At 39.0% G+C, this 20,456-nt stretch overlaps 1 protein-coding gene across 2 annotated transcripts in view; it reads right to left on the reverse strand.

The window, feature by feature from the left end:
* Window positions 1–400: 400 nt before the first annotated feature.
* Window positions 401–20,456, reverse strand: part of CD58 (CD58 molecule) — a 48,417-nt gene continuing 28,361 nt past the window's right edge. Inside the window, exons 3-5 of one of the 2 annotated variants that reach the window (XM_045546905.1) lie at window positions 20,152–20,283; window positions 6,738–6,825; window positions 401–663 (exon numbers count right to left, since the gene is read on the reverse strand). In XM_045546905.1, coding sequence (XP_045402861.1) covers window positions 651–663; window positions 6,738–6,825; window positions 20,152–20,283 — 233 coding nt within the window. In that variant the 3' untranslated portion in view covers window positions 401–650. Of the gene's footprint in view, window positions 664–6,737; window positions 6,826–20,010; window positions 20,284–20,456 lie in introns of both variants that reach the window. The other variant, XM_045546904.1, reaches the window with a different exon arrangement.

Here is a 20,456-nt window from a genome sequence, read left to right on the forward strand (position 1 = left end):
TTTGCGTGTTGACTCTGGTTCACATGATGGCTGCCGTTGTGTATTTGTGTATGACTTTACAGTTGCCCAAGTGTCTTCTGCTGTTTACCCCCAGGATGACAGCCAGCTAACACAATAGACTAAGTGGGCTAAGTCCCTTGCCCCACCCCTGTTACACAACTGCATGGGATGGTGCTGATCTGGTCTTTCCAACAGAAGAGAAGACCCCTGTGCTCACTTGCCCCCCATCCACTGCCATGGATCCAATATGGGGTCCAGCTGCTCCCTCACTCCACGACTGAGCCTGCAATGAATCAGTTTTTCCCCAAAGCAAAAATGAAATGGAGTATAGATTCTCAAAAGGTATGTGACTCTTACTTGTCTATCTTAACAGGAAAAAAATAGCGAAACCATCTAGTTATTTATGTACATATTTACAGTTTTATTAACAAATGCTTCCCTGTCCAGTAAAAACAATTTAGTGATAAGAAAGCAAGCACCCAATCTTATAATACGCTGATGGTAGAGTTGTTCGTTGTTATTTCTTTTAAAACGTATAGCTGCTGATGAAGGTTTCTCCAAAGGCTTGTGGAGTTTCCTTCAAGAGGTACAATCCTCAAATGGGAAATCAGATGGCTTTTAAAAATAATTTAGTTTTGACACCTTTGGCTTCATGTTCCTCTGCTATGAATGGAAAAAAAAAAGTCATATTAGTAACTTGTAAAATTATCAATCGTATCAATTATCAAAAGTCAACCTGGGCTGCAGACCAGGAGTCTTAATTATCTTCCTATTTTAATGTGAGTAAACCTTTTGTAATAAACTCGTCAAAGGCAAAGGAGCCAGAGAGCACAGATGAAGGGAGAATGAATGGCTGGAGCCCTCAGGGGGTGGCACCTTGAGTCCCACCTGAAGCTGGGCCTTCAGTATGTAGCACTAACTGTCCCAAGGCTCCTCCCGCCCACTCAGTCTGCGCATCCCTGAAATTACCCAGTAACAGTGCTGAGACTGTGAGCCTCATATGTAAACTGTCACTGCTTTCTAACGGTTATTTCCTTCTTTGCCACATGAAACTCCTGGGCATGGTTTTCTTTCCACCTCAAACTTCTCTTCCTGTTTAGTCACCTTTGTGACAATGACAGAACAATCTCAGGCTAGCTCAGGGGAGACCAGCCAAAAAGCGGAGCCGCAGCCCTGCCTGGGCAAGCCCCTTCAAACTGAGGTCCGTTTCTTGGTCTTTTGCCTTCCCTGCGGTCTGTGGATTTCCACGGAGCCCGCAAACCAGACCAGGCCAGAGCTGCCCAAGCATTCGTACTCCATTGGTAAAGAAAATTCATGAAAAATTAGTGCTGTGGTCACAGGGGTGAGGTAAAGGGAAGCAAATTAGAAGTTTTCCCATCAGGAACCTCACTGGATGTGAAACAGGTGCTGAGAATTTCTGAGGCGGGGATAAAGGAAGTGGGCAATGCTCCTCAAACTAGGACGGGCTCCCAGGACTCCGGGGAGCGGTGCCTGGCGTGGCCGAGCACCCTCTCTGCCCCCTGCCGTCTCCCAGGGCCTCCTCACGCACCCCCACAGCCAGCGTCCCCTACTGCCAAGGACTCAAGCCTGCTTCTCCAGCTTGGTTTCCCTAGGGGAGCTGAGCACTGTTCCCCTGGCAACTGAGGAGAAAGGAAACCTCATGGCCCATCCATCGGTGCCCCGGCATCTAGGCCCCCACCCGGCGCAGCGATCCTTTCTTCGTCCCCACACCAGCCACAGCAACTCTCGCAGCAAACCCAAGGCCTTAACCAACCACTCAGTCCCCTCTGTCTCTCTGCAACTCTCACGCCTAGCCTCCCCTGGGGATCACTAACAAGTGCTCCCGCTCTCCTGCTGGACTTGCTCCTCCAGTCCTGGCTCCTCTGCCTCTCCCCACCACCCGAGGGCACCTGGCTTTTCTTTCCTGGTGACCTCAGATGCTCAGGACATCAATTACTGGCCTGATGGCGATGCCCCACAATCTGTAACCCCAGCCCCGGGCCTGAAACCTGCATCTCCAATTCTGTGCCTGGACGTCACTACCCAGGCGATACCGCAGCTCCCAAACTCAAATGCATCATTTTTCTTCCCAGGAAGATTCCTGTCTGACTCCTCTGCTACACTTGCTAGTGGCATCACCTTCTGGGCACCAGGGTCAAAATTCCTGTTGCTTTGATTTTCTTTCTTGAATACTAATATTATAATAATAATCAGAATAGCTAACATTGGACACTGTAATGAGCCAGTCACTATCCTAAGCATTCTACTTATGTTAACATATTTCTGCACAGTTATTTCTCTGCTATTGTCATCTACACTATCACTGTTACTTCTGCACTATCGTTATGCCCATCTTCCACGCAAGACAACCAAGGCACAGATAGTTTAAGTGACTTGTCTGAGGCCTGTGAGAGACGGAGATGGCATTTGGACCCAGGGAGTTTGGCACCAGAGCCTGCGTTCTGAAAGTTCTGTTAATAGGACCACTACAGTTTTTCTCAGACCTAGCCTTGCATTTTTCATTCCTGCCACCACCACACTCACTCCTCTGCTTGGCTGGATTATTTCATTAATCCACTAACCAGTGTCCCCAGCTCCACTCTCCTGTCTATTAACTTGTTCTATGCTGTGCCGGCAGAGTGATCTTACTAAAGCATGGCTCTGCAAAAAAAAAAAAAAACCTCTGTGTTTCTCCCCACAGAATGACTCAAATCTCCTGGCAAGCCTCCTGCAATGTCTCAGCCTGGCCTGGCCTGCCAGTCCAGCCCTGTGCTCCTCTCACCCCTCAACACTCATTGCTCCCTCTCCTGCCATGTGCTGCCCTGGGCCTGCCTCTTCCCCACATCCCTCAACGCCCTGCTCCTGGGCTCCTGCCTCATGACCACCAGTGGGATTGGCCAGGAGGAAGCCTTCTGGAGCATCCTTATAGCAGTCTACTAAACCAATATTGCTGCTGTTGATTCGTGTCCTATCTTTTGTTCGTGACTATGGGTCCAGTTCTGATCCTAGCTCCTGAAGTGAACCCGATCCTTGATCCAACTTTTCCTAGGAAAGAAGATGGAAGGAGTATATCACAGTGGTTAACAGCATAACTTTTGGAGTCCAGAGACCTGGATTTGAATCCCAGCTCTACCACTTACTAGCAATGTGGCCTTGATATCTTACTCGCCTTCTCTGAGCAGCACACACATTTTCTCTAAGCAAGGAATAAAGCTATCTCCCCTGCAAGGCTCACTGAGAGGGTTCAAAGAGGTGACATATGGAAAGAGGCTAGCACGGTGCATGGCACACACTGGGACTTAATAAACCACGGTTAGAACATCTGCTGATGCTACTTCTCGTTACTGTACAAGGCAACCAATAAATGAATATAACCTGGCTCCCCAGGTAATAAGCACTCTATACCAGGGCTGCTCTTGTGCTCACATGCCAAGCATAGTCTCCAGGGTATTTAAGTGGTTTTGTCTAGCTACCACATTTCACAATACCTAAAATGAAGGAGTTTTCATCTCAATTAAAGAGCTGAAAAAAGAAGCTGAAATCTAAGGTTATTGACTGCCTGTTAGAGATATGAATTTGGAAAACTAAACCACAGCCCTGTCAAGCCACGATTGCCTACTATTCTAAACGTTTTCATCAAATTGGCTACAGAATTGGTCCAAAGAGTTGTTCAAAAATTGGTCAGAACATGACAGAAAAACAAACAAAAACGGTTGACAAAATAGTTAATTTTATAGCTCCTTGTGCATAAGGCTAAAGATGAAGGGAAGGCTAAAATGGTTTGGACTAGTGCTGCCCCATAGAACGATAATGCAAGCTACATAAGCAGTTTCAAATATTTAGTGACCACATTACAAAGTAAAAAGAAATAGGTGAATTTTCGTAATGCATTTCATTTAACTAAACTATCAAAAATATTATCATCCCAACTTGTAATCAATACAAACATTATTAATAAGATATTTTACATTCTTTTTTCACACCAAGTCTTAGAAATTTGCTGTGCATTTTATACTCACAGTACATTGTAATTTGCCCCCACATTTCAAGTGCTCCATAGCCACATGTGGCTCATGGCTATCATTTTGGTCACTGAGATAGTGTCCCCACACACACATTCCACTTTGACACTTTCTGTTTTATTTTTATTGTGAAGGTACATCCTCAGTCTTTCAAATGCACATTTTTGTCTTGTGATTATCCTTCACATTTTTTTAGAGCAATTTTTGTGGAACCACGGACAAACATCAAAATTTTTGACTTCTGATAACTCAAAAATTTGTGTCATTTTTGAATATGAGTTCTGTTTTAGAACCAATGTAGTACAGACAGCTTGAAATATCAACAAAGTGTTTGGGAAGGATCTTGCTAATCAACACACAATATGCCAGTGGTTTAAGAAGTTTCTTTCTGGTGATTCTGGTGATTTTAATCTTGAAAATGAGCCACGTGAGTGACCTGAGACCAAGGTGGATAATGATGAGCTGAAAGCTGCAGTGGAAGCGAATCCATCTCAACCTACGTATGAATTAGCAGCAAGGTTTGATGTTACTATTCCAACAATATTGGGCCATTTGAAACAAATGGGCAAGGTAAAGAAGCTGGATAGAAGACTACCGCATGAATTAAACTAGCATCAGAAGAGAAATCGTCTCGAAGCTTGCCTTTCTTTGCTGTCATGACATAAAGGCAAACCATTTCTATACCATATCGTTACATGTAATGAAAAATGGATTCTTTTTGACAATCCAAGCATTCAGCACAAGAGATGGACAAAGAAATGCTGAAACACAGTCCAAAACCAAATATTCATTAAAAAAAAGCTAATGGTGTCTGTTCGGTGGTCTAATGCCAGTATTATCCACGATAGCTTCATGAAACCTGGTCAGACGATTACAGCAGATGTCTATGGCCACCAGTTGTACTAAATGATGAGGATGCTTGTGAGTAAGCAGCCGAGATTTGTCAATAGAGACAGGCCAATCTTCTTGCAAGACAATGCTCAACCACATGTTGCACAAACAATGCTGCTCAAACTACAGCAGCATTGTTCAGACTTGAAAACCCTTTGTCATCTACCATATTCATCAGACCTTGCACCAACTGACTACCACTTCTTCCAGGCTTTGGACCACTTCTTGCAAGGAAAAATATTCAATTCTCAACAAGCTGTAGAACAGCCTTTTGTGATTTCATTGCCACTCACTCTCCAGGCTCCTTCGCTGCTGGCGTAAACAAGCTACCATTAAGATGGCAAAACTGTGTTGACAATTTAGGCACATACTTTGATTAATTGTACTTCTTTTTGTTTGAGATATCATAAACTACACTTTTGATTTGAAATCAGACATTTCATATTTAATGATCTAATACTTAGGGGTCTTCATGGTATTTGCAACCTATAATATAAAAATGGCATCCTCAGGAAATTAGATTCTAGCACCACTCTCTCAAAATAGTCTATGTTAGCACCGACCAAGAGAACTTTCTGAAGTGATAAAATTATTCCATATCTGAGCTATCTGATAGGGCAGCTACTAGCTAGATATTGCTACTGAGCACTTGAAATGTGGATAGTGTGACTGAGGAATGAATTTTAAATTTAGTTTTAGTTAATTAACTGTTATATTTAAATAAGAAACATTTGGCTAGTGAACTGGAATCTAGTTTGCAAACTTGATTCAAGACACAAGTGTGAAATAGCATGGATCTTAGATGCTATGACCTTATAGAAAGTTTACCCTTCAGCATTCCCTATGGGAGTGACAAATTAGCCTAGCAAATTTCCTTTGGTTAAGACTGATATAGAAACTGCTGAGGCATCAAGAACATCTACTCTTCAAATTTACAGCCTGGTCCATGTCCTTTGGACTTAAGAGGGGTTCCTTGTCACCAGAAAAGAACAGGCTGGGAACAGGTCACCAGTTCTCTAAGCTGTATGGCTGGCCCAAGATGTCTGGGGGGACTGAGAAAGGCTCAGGAAGTAATACCAGCATAATTATTATCTACTTAAAGTCACTCAACTCAACAAAAACCTTTCCTACCTGGGAGACCCCTAGGCTATAAGATATGGAAATTATAACATAAAGGCAGCCAAGAGAAAGAGGTCTTTAGCAAACTCTGGCTTGGAGACAAGAAGTATAACTATATGTTGAAGTGTACCAGGGATAAAAGGAGACCATGAAACAGGTCCAGGGGTATTAGGCTGTGTTCCCAGGCCTATAAACTTCTCTGTGGCCCAAGGATTTATTCCATTTAAGATACTGCAGAATTGGCTAGGCACAGTGGCTCACGCCTGTAATCCTAGCACTCTGGGAGGCCGAGGTGGGAGAATCCCTTGAGGTCAGGAGTTTGACAACAGCCTGAGCAAGAGCAAGACCCCAAACAAAAAAAAATTAGCTGGGCATGGTGGTGAGTGCCTGTAGTCCCAGCTACTTGGGAGGCTGAGGTAGGAGAATCCCTTGAGCCTAGGCGTTTGATTTTTGCTGTAAGCTAGGCTGATGCCACAACACTGTAGCCCAGACAACAGAGTAAGACTCTGGCTCAGAAAAAAAAAAAAAGATAATGCAGAAACCTGGCGTGCTCAGCAACCCCAGACAACAAGTAAAACAAAAAAGTTTTTCCTTCTTTTCAAATATCTAAAATTTCAGAGTTGGTTTTTATTTTCAAACTATATTCTGGCCTTTGAAAATCAAATTCAAGTTTGAAAACTAACTTTTTAAAAAAAGCATACATACCTTATAGCCAAACCGAGCAAAAGAAGACTTGATACAATCAGTACAAACAGTACTGATAAACCTAGAGAAATCCTGCTCCTTGAAAAATCTGTAAAAAAAGAAAAGAAATTCAACTGGCTGAATTGACCAAAACAGAGATACAGTTCATTCTGCTTATTTGCAGATTGCTACTTACAATTGGACTTCTTGCCACAATTTATTTGTAACCCCCAAATCAATACCCACAGCAGTCATTTTTAGGCAGCACAGTAGCAAAAAATGTGTCATCCTAATATGCACATTCCCAGCTGGGGTGGAACAAGGCTGCCTTCTTGTTTCAGTTCTTATACTGCAAACAAGTGTCCTATTTGCTGTCTATTTAGTGGCATGATTTTGCAATTTTATGCTTTCCTTTTTTTTGGTAATTTCACCGTTTAAAATGGCCTGAAGCATTGTGAAATACAGACTAGTATTCCTACGTGCAAGAAGGCTGTGACGTGCCTTATGGAGAAAATACATGTGTTAGATAAGCTTCACTTAGGCATGAGTTACAGTGCTGTGGGCTGTGAGTTCAATACTGATGAATCAACAATGTATATTAAGGTGTCTTTAAACAGAAACACACATAAAACAAGGTTAAGAACTGATCACTAACAAAAATGTTTTGACCAGAGGCTCACAGGAACCTGACCCTGCATCTCCCCTAGGCACGATGGTTCAGTACTCGCTATTTCAGTGTTCAAGATGTCTTTAGGGAACATAACTACTGTGAATAACAGGAATCAACCATTTCTAAATGAACTTATATGCACAGGGTTGATACATATGAGGCCCTGTGTTATTTATTAAAAGAAGCAAATATCCCACAAGAAGGCTTGTTTCTGACCGTCCTTCACTGCCAGTGGAAGCATAACTTGGCATCATGTGTTTGGTAGGGCAATTGGGCAGTTGTATATGACGAGCCTTAAAAATATTTATCCTGAAGCAGCTAGGCACTGTGCTAAGTGATGTGCCTATAGTCTCACTAAATCATTACAATGTTGGGCAAGTGCCTCAACCTCTTAGTGCCTCAGTTTCCTTATAGGGTAACTATAAACGGGACTAATAAACATACCTATTTCTTAGAGTAGCTGCCCTTAAGAAACAGTAGTTATATATTGTCATTAACCTATTGAGTAGATGTTATTAGTATCTTTATTTATATCCTTTGACTCTGTAATTTTATTTCTAATATGTTATCCTGTAGAAATTATCAATGATGTGCCCTTCTCTACACCCCAAAGAGGCACAGAGATATTTATTGAAACCTTACTTACAATACCATAAAAGCTAAAACGACCTAAGTGTCCTCAACAGAAAACTATGGTATGGTCATGAGTTGGTCTCTATCCAGCTATTGAAAATCCAAAAGCAGAATACTTAAGGATAAGTGAAAATATTCAAAACGCACTGCTAAGGGCCGGAGGAAAAGCCACTCACAGCAAGTATGATGTGCACATGGGAGGCGGGGTAGAGTAGAGAGAAAAGTGAATGAACAAATGAGAATAAGAGTACAAACACATACTCTTCCCTTTTCTTAGGAACAAATAGGCAGTCATGTCACCAACTGGTTTGATTTGAGAGGACTCTGGCCAGAAACTCCCAGTCACCCTCCAAAAATCCATTCTCCCCTCTTTAGTAACAAAATTCAGATTTCCAGCCGGGCACAAAACCATTCAACTAAAAGATTAATTTCTCAGCCTTTCTTGTAGCTTAGGTTTGACATGTGACTAAGTTTTGGGCAATGAGATGTAAGAAAAGTCATATGGTGTTTCTCAAAAGTCTCCAAAGAAGGATAAGCATGCCATTCTCCACTTTTTGTACCCTGTTGCCAGAAATGCAATGTGCTGGCCAATCTCTAGCAGCCATAGCCTGGGGAAGGCAGCAGATCCAGAGGGCACCTGGTCTCTGATAACTTCATAAAGCAGCAATATGCCCAGGGCTACCTTATCTCCATTTTTTTAATGTGAAAGAAGTAATCTTCACTTTTAAGCTCTGCTGTTTTTTCTTCAATTTTATGCAGATGAATTTAATTCGAATTGATACAGTTCCTTCCAAAAAGCTCTCTTCCATGGGATGATGCCAGATGCTGGCATCTTTGAGATAGACCGCAGGTATTTAGGGAGAGGATAACAATAGTAACACAAGTTCTTAATTCTCTGTTCTTCCTTCTTGGCCTGTACATTGCATTGGCAGTTGATCATTCCCTCTTCACTTGGCTTCTCAGATAACATACTCTCAGAGTTTTCTTTCTACTTTACTAGAAACCCTTTCACCCCCTTTGCTGGATCCTCTTCCTTTTAACGGCCTCTAACTGCTGGAGTCCTCAAGACTCAGTCCCAGTACACCTCTCTCTGACGTCTGCTCTAGGTGATCTCATCTAGTCCCATGGCTTCACATGCCTACTATACCCCAATTATGCCCAGATTTATGTCTCCAGCCCTGACTATACACTAGAGACCTAGACTCGTAAGTCTAAGTGCCTTACTTGATTTGATGTCTCCATTTGAAACCTAACAGGATCTCAAACTTAACATGTCAAAAACCAAACTTTTTATTTTGTCCACACGTCTGCTGTCCCACAGCCTTTCCAGTCTCAGTAATGATAACATGTTGTTATCCAGTTGGTCAGGCCAGAAAGTTAGGAGTCACTTGAGTATTTATTAGATACCCCTCTTCCCAACACAAATGATTAAAAGAACCTCTGGGCTCTATTTCCAAAATGTATCCTGAACTGAACCTCTTCTCCCAGCCTCCATGGCTACCACTCCAATCCAAGACACCATGTTCTCTTTCTTACTGTTTCCAAATGAAATGTATGCAACCCAAGGGGTACATAAGATGATCAATTAGATGAAAAAATTAGAACCTTTGATTATATTTATTAATTATGTTATTCTTTAAATTTTTTTTTCTATTGTATGTTTTAAAATAGTACAAATTACAGTCATTCCTGATCCTTGGGGGATTATAGTTCCAGGATTCCCCAGGAGATAGCAAAATCCACACATACTCAAGTCCCACAGTTGGCCCTGTGGAACCGCAGATATGAAAAGTTGGCCCTCTGTATTCATAGGTTTTGCAACTGTGAACACTGTATTTTCAATCTGCATTTGGTTGAGGATGCAGAACCCGCCAATGGTGGGCCAACTGTATTCATGGAAAAAGTCTGCATATGAGTGGATCCGCACAGTTCAAACCTGTGTTTTTTAGGGGTCAACTATATATTCATTTAGTAGTATGGTAGAAGTGTCTATTTCTCCCCAATAACCAATCTCTCCTCTTTCCTTTGGTAACAGAACCGCTGTGTTTTACCTGGGGACATGGCCAGACAGCTAAATAATACATTCCCCAGCCTCCCTAAGCTAGGTGTGGCCACAAACTCAATCTGGCCAAGGGGATGTGCCTGGAAGTGGCATGTGTCTCACTGGGTTAATCCTTACAGGGAAGAACTGTGCTCTACCCCCTCTTTCTCTCTCCCCACTTGCCATGAAGGAAATAGAGACGTGGACCCCTGTCTGTTTTACTCTAGGGAGTACAATATCTAAGCCATAAATACTGCAGTATACATTTCCAAAAGATAAGGATTATTTGTAAAGCATAACCATGCCATTATCATTCATTTTACCAGCAACGAATGAGAGTTCCTATTACTCCACATCCTCATTAACATTTGGTACTTTAAGTGTTTCAGAGTTTGGCTATTCTGATAGGTGTGCAGTGGTATCTCGTTGTTATAATTTGCATTTTCCTGATGACATATAATGCAAAGCTTCTTTTCATATGCCCATGTATTTGCCATCTGTATATCTTCTTTGGTGAGGTGTCGGTTAAGGTCTCTGGCTCATTTATAATCAACTAGTTCATGTTCTTACTGTTGAGTTTTAAAAGATTTTTTGTATATTTTGGATAACAGTCTTTTATTGAATGTGTCTTTTGTAGATATTTTCTCCCAGGCTGTGGCTTGTCTTCTCATTCTCTTGAAATTGTCTTTCACAGAGCAAAAGTTTTTAATTTTAATAAAATATAGCTTATCGAGTATTTCTTTCATGGATCATGACTTTGGTGTTGTATCTAAAAAACCATCACAATATCCAAGGTCATCTGGGTTTTCTCTTACGTTATCTTTTAGGGGTTTTATAGTTTTACATTTTATATTTAGGTCTGTGATCCATTTTGTGTAAGATTAGTAAAGGGTGTAAGGTCTGCGTCTAGATTCATTTTTTTGCATGTGGATGTTCAGTTGTTCCAACTGTTTGTTGAAAAGACCATCTTTGCTCCATTGTATTGCCTTTACTCTGTCAAAGAGCAGCTGACTATATTTATGTGGGTCTATTTCTGGTCTCTCTGTTCTGTTGCACTGATATATTTGTATATTCTTTCACCAATACCACACTGTCTTGATTAGTGCAGCTTTATAGTTAAGTTTTACAGTTGGGTAGTATCAGTCCTCCAACTTTGTTTCTCTCCTTTAATATTGTTGGCTATTCTGGACCTTTTTCCTGCCCATATAAACTTTAGAATCAGTTTGTTGATATCCATGTGTAACTTACTGGGATTTTGATTGGGACTATACTGAATCTATAGATCAAGTTGGGAAAAAACTGACATCTTTACAATATTAAGTTTCCCTATTCATGGACATGAACTATCTTCTGTATTTATTTAATTCTTTGATTTTTGTCCCTCAGAATTTTGTAGTTTTCCTCATATAGATCTGGTACATATTTTGGTAGATTTATACCTAAGTATTGCATCTTTGGGGTACTAATGTAAATGGTATTGTGTTTTTAATTTCAAATTCCACTTGTTCATTACTGGTATATAGGAAAGCAATTGACTTTTGTATATTAAGCTTGTATCCTGCAAACTTGCTATAATCACTTACTAGTTCTAGGAGTTATTTTGTCAGTTCTTTTGGATTGTCTACATAGATTGTCATGTCATCTGTGAACAAAGACAGTTTAAGTTCTTCCTTTCCAATCTGTATACTTCTTATTTCCTTTTCTTCTCTTATTGCACTAGCTATTAACTTCCAGTACAATGTTGAAAAGGATTGGGGAGAGGGGACCTCTTTGCCTTGTTCCTGATCTTGGTAGGAAAGCTTCAAATTTCTCACCATTACAGATGATGTTTAGTTGTAGGGATTTTTTTGTAGACATTTGTTAACAAGTTGAAAAAGTTTCCGTCTATTACTACTTTACTGAGAGGTTTTTTTTTTTTTTTTGTCATGAACAGGTGTTGGATTTTGTCAAATGTCTTTTCTACATCTATTGGTATGATCATGTGATTTTTCTTTTTGAGCCTGTCAATGTGATGGATTACATTAATTGATTTTCTTATGCAGAACCAGCTTTGCATACCTGAGATAAGTCCTACTTAGTCATGATGTATGGTTCTTTTTATACACTGTTGGATTCTGTTTGCTAATATTTTGTTAAGGATTTCTACATCTGTGTTCACGAGAGATATTGGTCTGTAGTTTTATTTTCTTATATTGTCCTTGTCTGGTTTTAGTATTAGGGTAATGCTGAATGAATTAGGAAGTATTACCTCTGCTTCTAACCTCTGAAAGAGATTACAGAGAATTTATATAATTTCTTCCTTAAATATTTGCTAGAATTCACCAGTGAGTCCATATAGGTCTGGTGCTATCTGTTTTGAAAGGTTATTAACTATTGATTCAATTTCTTTAATAGATATAGACCCATTCTTATATCTATTTTTTCCTGTCTCTTTCAAGGAATTGGTTTATCTCATCTAAGTTATCAAATTTGTGGGCATAGAGTTGTTTTTAGTATTTTTTATTATCATTTTAATGTCCATAGGATCTGGATTAATGTCTCCTCTTTCATTTTCAGTATTTGTAATTCATGCCTCCCCCCTTTTTTATTTTATTTATTTTTTATTTTTGTAGCTAGCCTGGCCAGAAGCTTATAGGTTTTATTCATCTCTTTAAAGAACCAGCTTTTGGTTTTGTTAATTTTCTCCATTAATTTTCTGTTTTCAATTTCAATGATTTCTGTTCTAATTCTTATTATTTATTTTGAATTTAATTTTCTTTTCTTTTTCTAGTTTCCTAGAGTGGAAATTGAAATTATTGATTTCAGTTATTCTTTTCTAACATATGCACTTATTGTTATAAATTTCCCTTTAAGCACTGCTTTCACTGCATCCTACAAATTTAGTTCTTTTGGCTTTTGCCTCACATAGTTTGACACTGTATTGTTAGGTGCACACACATGAAGAATCATGTCTTCTTAGACAATTGACCTCTTTCTCGTTAGATAATACCCCTCTTTATTCCTAACTTTCCTTGCTTTGAAGTCTGCTCCATCAGAAATCAGTAATGTGAATTATCAATTTGAGGGAAAATGTAAAAGAAAGATGAATCACCATTATTTAATAATAAAAAGTGTTTGTTTTCAAATTAATAACACATGATATCAATGAGAGGAATATTATTACGTCAATCTTTTATCAGAGCATCTATAAAGGATGGCACCTTACTTGGGTATTCAATTCTAATGGCAAATGTAGAGTGAAGACTGTGCAAAGGCAAAACTTTCGAAAATCCCCTAAAATATTCCATGTAATTCTATAGGGGAATCTTATTCAGAAATTTTTTCCTTCAAGTATTTTGTCTGTTGGAACATTTCAAGTTTTTTAAAATTTCAACTTGCTTGCTCTTTCTATACACTGTCGTCTTCTTCCTTCTTGTTGGTTATGTGCAGCACACATATCCCAAAAGCCAAAAGCACACTGGTTTTGGTTTTTGTCGTTCCCACCATAAAGCAACTATCTGCTCTTACAACAAATTGGATTTCCACTTTGTATGTTTTGGGCATTATGCAACACTCAAAAGATGGAATTAATAAAGGAATGTTTGTTCCAAGCATAACTATTATAACTTTGCAGGTAGTTTTAAAAACTTCTTGCAATTGTGTGACTTGTGCAAACTGTGCTGGTTTGAGTAACATCTCTGTGGGTCTGGTCTTTTCTCTGTCTTCAGGGACCAAATCCATCAGTTAAAAATTGGAACTCATTTTGCATTTTTTCTGGAAAAATATACTTGCTTTCCCAACAAGTTACTCTGCTTTGAAAATGATATGATAATTTTAATGGTTTTATATTTGTTTGCAAAGTTTCAGAAAAGACAATAAATGGGAGGCTTGGGGAGAATGGTTGGTTCAACATTTAAAATCCAAGTTTCTTATGTTCATTATATTAACTAGTTTCCCTTTCCTGTTTCAGCTGCTTGTTCAGAAAAATTTCATCCATAGACTCACCTTGTCCTAGTCCAAAGAGATTCATATTCCCTATTTGCCCTGGAATCCTGTTTATTATTTATAATTATTAGGTCATTAAATATGAAATTTCCAATTTTGAATCAAAAGTGTAGTTTATTATATGTCAAACAAGAAGCAGTACAATTAATCAAAAGTATGTTCTTAAGCTGTTGACACAGTTTTGCCATCTTAACAGTAGCTTGCTTATGCCAACTGCGAAGAAGCCTGGAGAGCAAGTGGCAATGAAATTGCAAAAGGTATTTTTCACAGCTTGTTGAGAATTGAATATTTTTCCTTGCAAGAAGTGGTCCAAAGCCTGGAAGAAGTGGTAGTAATTTGGTACAAGGTCTGGTGAATATGGTGGATGACAGAGAGTTTCCAAGTCCAGCTTCTGTGGTTTGAACAGCATTGTTTTTGCAATATGTGACCTTGCAAAAGGATTGACCTGTCTCTATTGAGCAATCTTTGCTGCTTAATCGCAAGCATCCTCATCATTTCATCCAACTGGCTGCAGTAGACATCTGCTGTAATTGACTGACCAGGTTTCATGAAGCTATAATGGATAATACCAGTGCTGCACCACCAAACAGACACCATTAGCTTTTTTTGATGAATATGTGGTTTGGGACTGTGTTTCGGCATTTCATCTTTATCCAACTATTGTGCTGAACACTTGTGATTGTCAAAAAGAACCCATTTTTCATTACACGTAAACAATATGGTGTAGAAATGGTGTGCCTTTATGTCATGATAGCAAAGAAAGGCAAACTTGGAGATGATTGTTTCTTCTGACGCTTGTTTAATTCATGTAGTACCAATCTATGCAGCTTTTTTACTTTGCCCATTTGTTTCAAATGGTCCAATGTTGTTGTAGTAGTAATGTCAAACCTTGCTCCTAATTCATGCATAGGCTGAGATGGATTCACTTCCATTACAGCTTCCAGCTTGTCATTATCCACCTTGGTCTTGGGTCACCCACATGGCTCACTTTCAAGATTAAAATAACCAGAATGAAACTTCTCAAAGCATCCATGTACCATGTGTTCATTAGCCACATCCTTCCCAAACACTTCACTGATATTTGGAGCTGTCTGAGCTGCATTGGTTCCACGACAGAACTCACATTCAAAAATAACATTGATTCTGCCGATCCACGAGCATGGTATGGTTTCCCATCTGTTTACATCCTCTGCTATTTCTTTCCTCAGTGTTTCATGGTTCTCCCTGTAGAGGTCTTTCACCTCCTTAGTTAAATATATTCTTAGGTATTTTATTTTCTTTGCTATTGTGAAAGGTATTGAGTCTTTGATTTGGTTCTCAGCCTGACTGTTGTCGTTGTATGTGAATGCTACTGATTTGTGTACATTGATTTTGTAACCTCAGACTCTGCTGAATTTATTTATCAATTCCTGTAGTCTTTCGGCAGAATCTTTGGGGTTTTCTAGATATAAGATCATATCGTCAGCAAAGAGTGATAGTTTGACCTCTTCTGCCCCTGTTTGGATACCCTTGATGCCCTTCTTTTGTCTGATTGCTCTGGCTAGGACTTCCAGCACTGTGTTGAACAGAAGTGGTGATAGCAGGCAACTTTGTCTGGTTCCAGTTCTAAGTGGGAATGCTTTCAATTTTTCCACATTCAGTATGATGTTGGCTGTGGGTTTGCTGTATATGGCTTTTTATCATTTTGAGGTAAGTCCTGCTTATGCCTCTTTTGTTAAGCATTTTTATCACAAAAGGATGCTAGGCCAGGCGCGATGGCTCATGCCTGTAATCCTGGCACTCTGGAAGGCCAAGGTGGGAGGATCTCTTGAGCTCAGAAGTTCAAGACCAGCCTGAGATAGAGTGAGACCCTGTCTCTACTAAAAATAGAAATATTAGCTGGGCATGTTGGTGCACACCTGTAGTCCTAGCTACTCAGGAGACTGAGGCAGGAGATCTCTTGAGCCCAGGAGTTTGAGGTTGCTGTGAGCTAGGCTGACGCCATGGCACTCTAGCCCGGGTGACAGAGCGAGGCTCTGTCTCAGAAAGAAAAAGAAAAAGAAAAAAGGTGCTGAATTTTGCCAAATGCTTTTTCTGCATCTATTGAGAGGATCATATAGTCTTTGTTTTTACTTCTATTTATAAATTACATTTATAGATTTGTGTATGTTGCATCATTCCTGCATTTCTGGGATGAAGCCCACTTGGTCTTGATGAACTATTTTTAGATGAGCAGCTGAATTCAGTTTGCTAGGATTTTATTCAGAATTTTTGCATCTGTATTCATAAAGGATATTGGTCTGTAGTTTTCTTTTCTTTTTTTTTTTTTTTTGCTGAGTCCTTTCCTGGCTTTGGTGTCAAGGTGATGCTGGCTTAGTAAAATGTGTTGTGGAGGATTCCTTCCTTTTCTACATTATGGAATAATTTCTGCAGACTAGGTTCCAGTTCTTCTTTGTAGGTCTGGTAAAATTTAGCTGTGAAACCATCTGATCTGGGAATTTTTTTGTCAGAAGATTTTTTATTGCTGCTTCAATTTCATATTTGATATTGGACTGTTAAGGGATTCTATTCCTTCCTAATTAAGCCTAGGAAGGCTGTGTGTTTCTAAGAATTTGTCTATTTCCTCCATATTTTCAAGTTTATGTGCATATCCATTTTTATAGTATTCAGAGATGATATTTTGTATTTCCATGATATCAGCTGTAATTTCTCCTTTTTCACTCCTGATTGAGCTTATTAGAGTCTCTTCTTTTCTGCTTCTGGTTAATCTAGCAAGAGGCCTGTCAGTTTTGTTTATCTTTTCAAAGAATCAACTTTTTGTTTCATTAATCTTTTGTATAGTTCTTTTTTATCGATTTCATTTAGCTCTGCTCTGATCTTGGTTATTTCTCTTCTTCTGCTGCATTTGGTATTGGTTTGCTCATCCTTTTCCAGTTCCTTGAGATGGTGATTCATTAGATTGTTGATTTGTGATCTTTTGTCTTTTGGATACGGGTATTTATGGCTATGAATTTTCCTCTCAGGACTGCTTTAGCTGTATCCCACAGATTTTGATAACTTTTGTCCCCTTTATCATTTAGTTCAGAGAATATTTTGATTTCCATCTTAATTTCCTCCTTGACCCAACTATTGTTCAGCAATAGTTTATTTAGCTTCCATGACTTTGTGTAGAGATGAATGTTTCTTTGATTTTTTTTTTTTTTTGAGACAGAGTCTCGCTCTGTTGCCCGGGCTAGAGTGAGTGCCGTGGCATCAGCCTGGCTCACAGCAACCTCAGACTCCTGGGCTTAAGCGATCCTACTGCCTCAGCCTCCCGAGTAGCTGGGACTACAGGCATGCGCCACCATGCCCGGCTAATTTTTTGTATATATATTTTTAGTTGTCCAGATAATTTCTTTCTATTTTTAGTAGAGACGGGGTCTCACTCTTGCTCAGGCTGGTCTCGAACTCCTGACCTCGAGCAATCCACCCGCCTCGGCCTCCCAGAGCTAGGATTACAGGCGTGAGCCACCGCGCCCGGCCTGAGATGAATGTTTCTGTTGGAGTTGATTTCTAATTTCATTCCACTGTGGTCTGAGAAGATACATAGTATAATTCCTATTTTTTTTTTTGATTTGTTGAGACATATTTTGTGGCCTAGGATGTGATCAATCTCAAAGGATGTTCCATGAGCTGATAAGAATGTATATTCAGTGGTTTGGGGGTAGAATGTTCTGTAAATGTCTGTTAGGCCCATTTGTTCTAGAGTTCTGTTGAAGACCATTGTTGCTTTGTTTATTTTCTGTTTGGAGGATCTGTCCTGTTCTGTCAGAGGGGTGTTGAAGTCCCTGGCTATTATGGTGCTGCTGTTTATCATTTTGTTTAGATCGTAGGATTTGCTTTATGACTCTGAGTGCACCTGTGTTAGGTATGTAAATATCTAGAATTATTATGTCATCTTGTTGAATTGTTCCCTTTACCATTATATGATGACCATCTTTCTCTTTCATTACTTTTGTTAATTTGAATTCTATATCATCTGACATGAGAACTGCTACACTAGATTCCTTTTGGTTTCCATTTGCATGGAATATTGTTTTCCATTGCTTCACTTTGAGTCTGAATGAGTCCTTGTGGGTTAGATGTGTTTCCTGGAGACAGCAGATACTTGGCTTGTATTTTTTTTATCCATTCAGCCAGCCTATGTCTTTTCAGTGGGGAGGTCAAGCCATTCACATTTATTGAAAGAATTGATAAGTGGGGTGGATTTCTGTTCCTCCCATTGAGTAGAACTTTGTTGCTTTATTATTATTATTTTTTAATCTTTTGAGCCATTATGGTATCTGGGCTTTGTCCTTTAGCTTTTGGGTGATTTTACACTGGTAGGTGTCTATTGTTCTGATCTGTGTATAATGCAGTTCTGAGTACTTCCTGCAGGTCTTTTCTTGACAAATTCCCTCAGTTTTTGCTTAGGAACACTCATACACTGCTGGTAGGACTGCAAACTAGTACAACCTCTATGGAAAATAGTGTGAAGATATCTCAAAGAACAAAAAGTAGAACTACCATTTGATCCAGCAATCCCATTACTGAGTATTTACCCAAAGGGAAAAAAAGATATTGTATAAAAAAAAAAACCTGCTCTCAAATGTTTATAGCAGCACAATTCACAATTGTAAAGATGTGAAAACAACCTAAGTGCCCATCAAATCATGAGTGGATTAATAAAATGTGGTATATGTATACCATGGAGTACTACTCAGCCATAAAAAAAAATGGTGAACCTCTTATATTAACCTGGATGGAACTAGAGTGTCACAAGAATGGAAAAACAAACACCACATGTACTTACCATTAAATTGAAACTAATCAATCAACACTTATGTGCACATACAGAAGTAACATTCATCAGAAATTAAGAAGGTGGGTTGGGGAAGGGATGGGTAAATTCATAACTAATGGGTGCAATGCAGGCTATCTGGGGGATGGTGACACTTGTGGCTTTGACTCAAATGGTACAAGGGAAATTTAGGTAACCAAAACATTTGTACCCTCATAATATTCTGAAATAAAAAATAAATTATAAAACAAAATAACGTGAATTTTTGACTTATCCATGGTTTCACAAAAATTGCTCTAAAAAAAGATTTTTGAAAGATAATCACAAGCCAAAACATGTGTTCAAAAGAATGAGGATGTACCTTCACAATAAAAAAAAAAACAAGACGTGTCAAAGTGAAACGTCAAACATATCAACCGTCAAACTTAGTACTTAAGGAAATCAGACATTCCACACTTAATAACCTAATATAATATTATTCTGAATTATAGTATTTACTATTTTTATCTCTTCTTTTATATTTTAATAAACGACTTTCAATTCACTGATCATTTTGTTTGCTATATTGGGGATATACTAATAACATAAACAGATAATAAAAATGATAAATGTAAATACTACTTAAACATAACCACATCCAAGACACATTGTCATGCTATGAACTTAATGTTAGCCTAAAGAAACATATCAAATGCATGTTTTTGTAGCACATGTGAAACCTTTAAGAATATAATGATTATTAAGAGTGTTATAAAGCAGCATTGTAAACAGTTAAGATCGTGGACTTTGGAGCCAGATGGCCTCAATTCAAAACCAGGCTCTGCCACTTACTAGCTGTTAACCTTGGGCAAGCAACTTAAACTCCCTGTGTCTTGGTTTCTCGCCATAAAATAGGGATAAATACTAGCATCTAAACCATAGGGTTGTATGTGGATTGATGTGAAGACTGAATCAGTTAACACATGTATTAGAATGGTGCTCAACACAGAAAGAGCTAAAAAAAAAAAAAAGGTTACCTTTATATCTATAATGGAGTTTCTGTGGAAATTATAACTCATTTCATACTTCAAACTTGTGAACCATATGTTAGCAACCACAAACTACCACTGGTCTTAGACCCCACTAATAAATATTATCTCCACCATGACACATTTAGTTGTTTACTCACGAATGCTTGGGTTGCCAAAACAGGTTGCCAAAGTGATTGATGATGTCTTTGTGGATACTTCATTGCTAACAGTACATTGTATTTTCTGTGAATAATCACTTTTCATATCAAAATACATTTCAGATGCTGAGTTATCTTTACATTGTTCTGAAGGGCAATCCCATGAGTACTTTAGAAGTCCTGGATGGCTGTTGTCATGCTCTGGGATCTCACATTGGACCGTAATGTTTTGATCAGTCAATATACAAGTAAGAGTAAGAGATGAAATAGGCTCTGGGAAAAAAAAGTGTAATATTTAGTAAAGAGTAATATTCAGACTCACGATCTACAAATTTATGAAGAGCTCCCAACTTCCTTATGAGCTCAGAAAGATGAGCAGACCCCCTCCTTGAGCATCAAGGGGTGCAAACCCTCTCTCTGCTGGGTCAGATCTACCTGCTCAACTG

Source organism: Lemur catta, chromosome 3 (genome assembly GCF_020740605.2).
Source record: "Lemur catta isolate mLemCat1 chromosome 3, mLemCat1.pri, whole genome shotgun sequence".
Lineage (NCBI taxonomy): Eukaryota > Metazoa > Chordata > Mammalia > Primates > Lemuridae > Lemur > Lemur catta.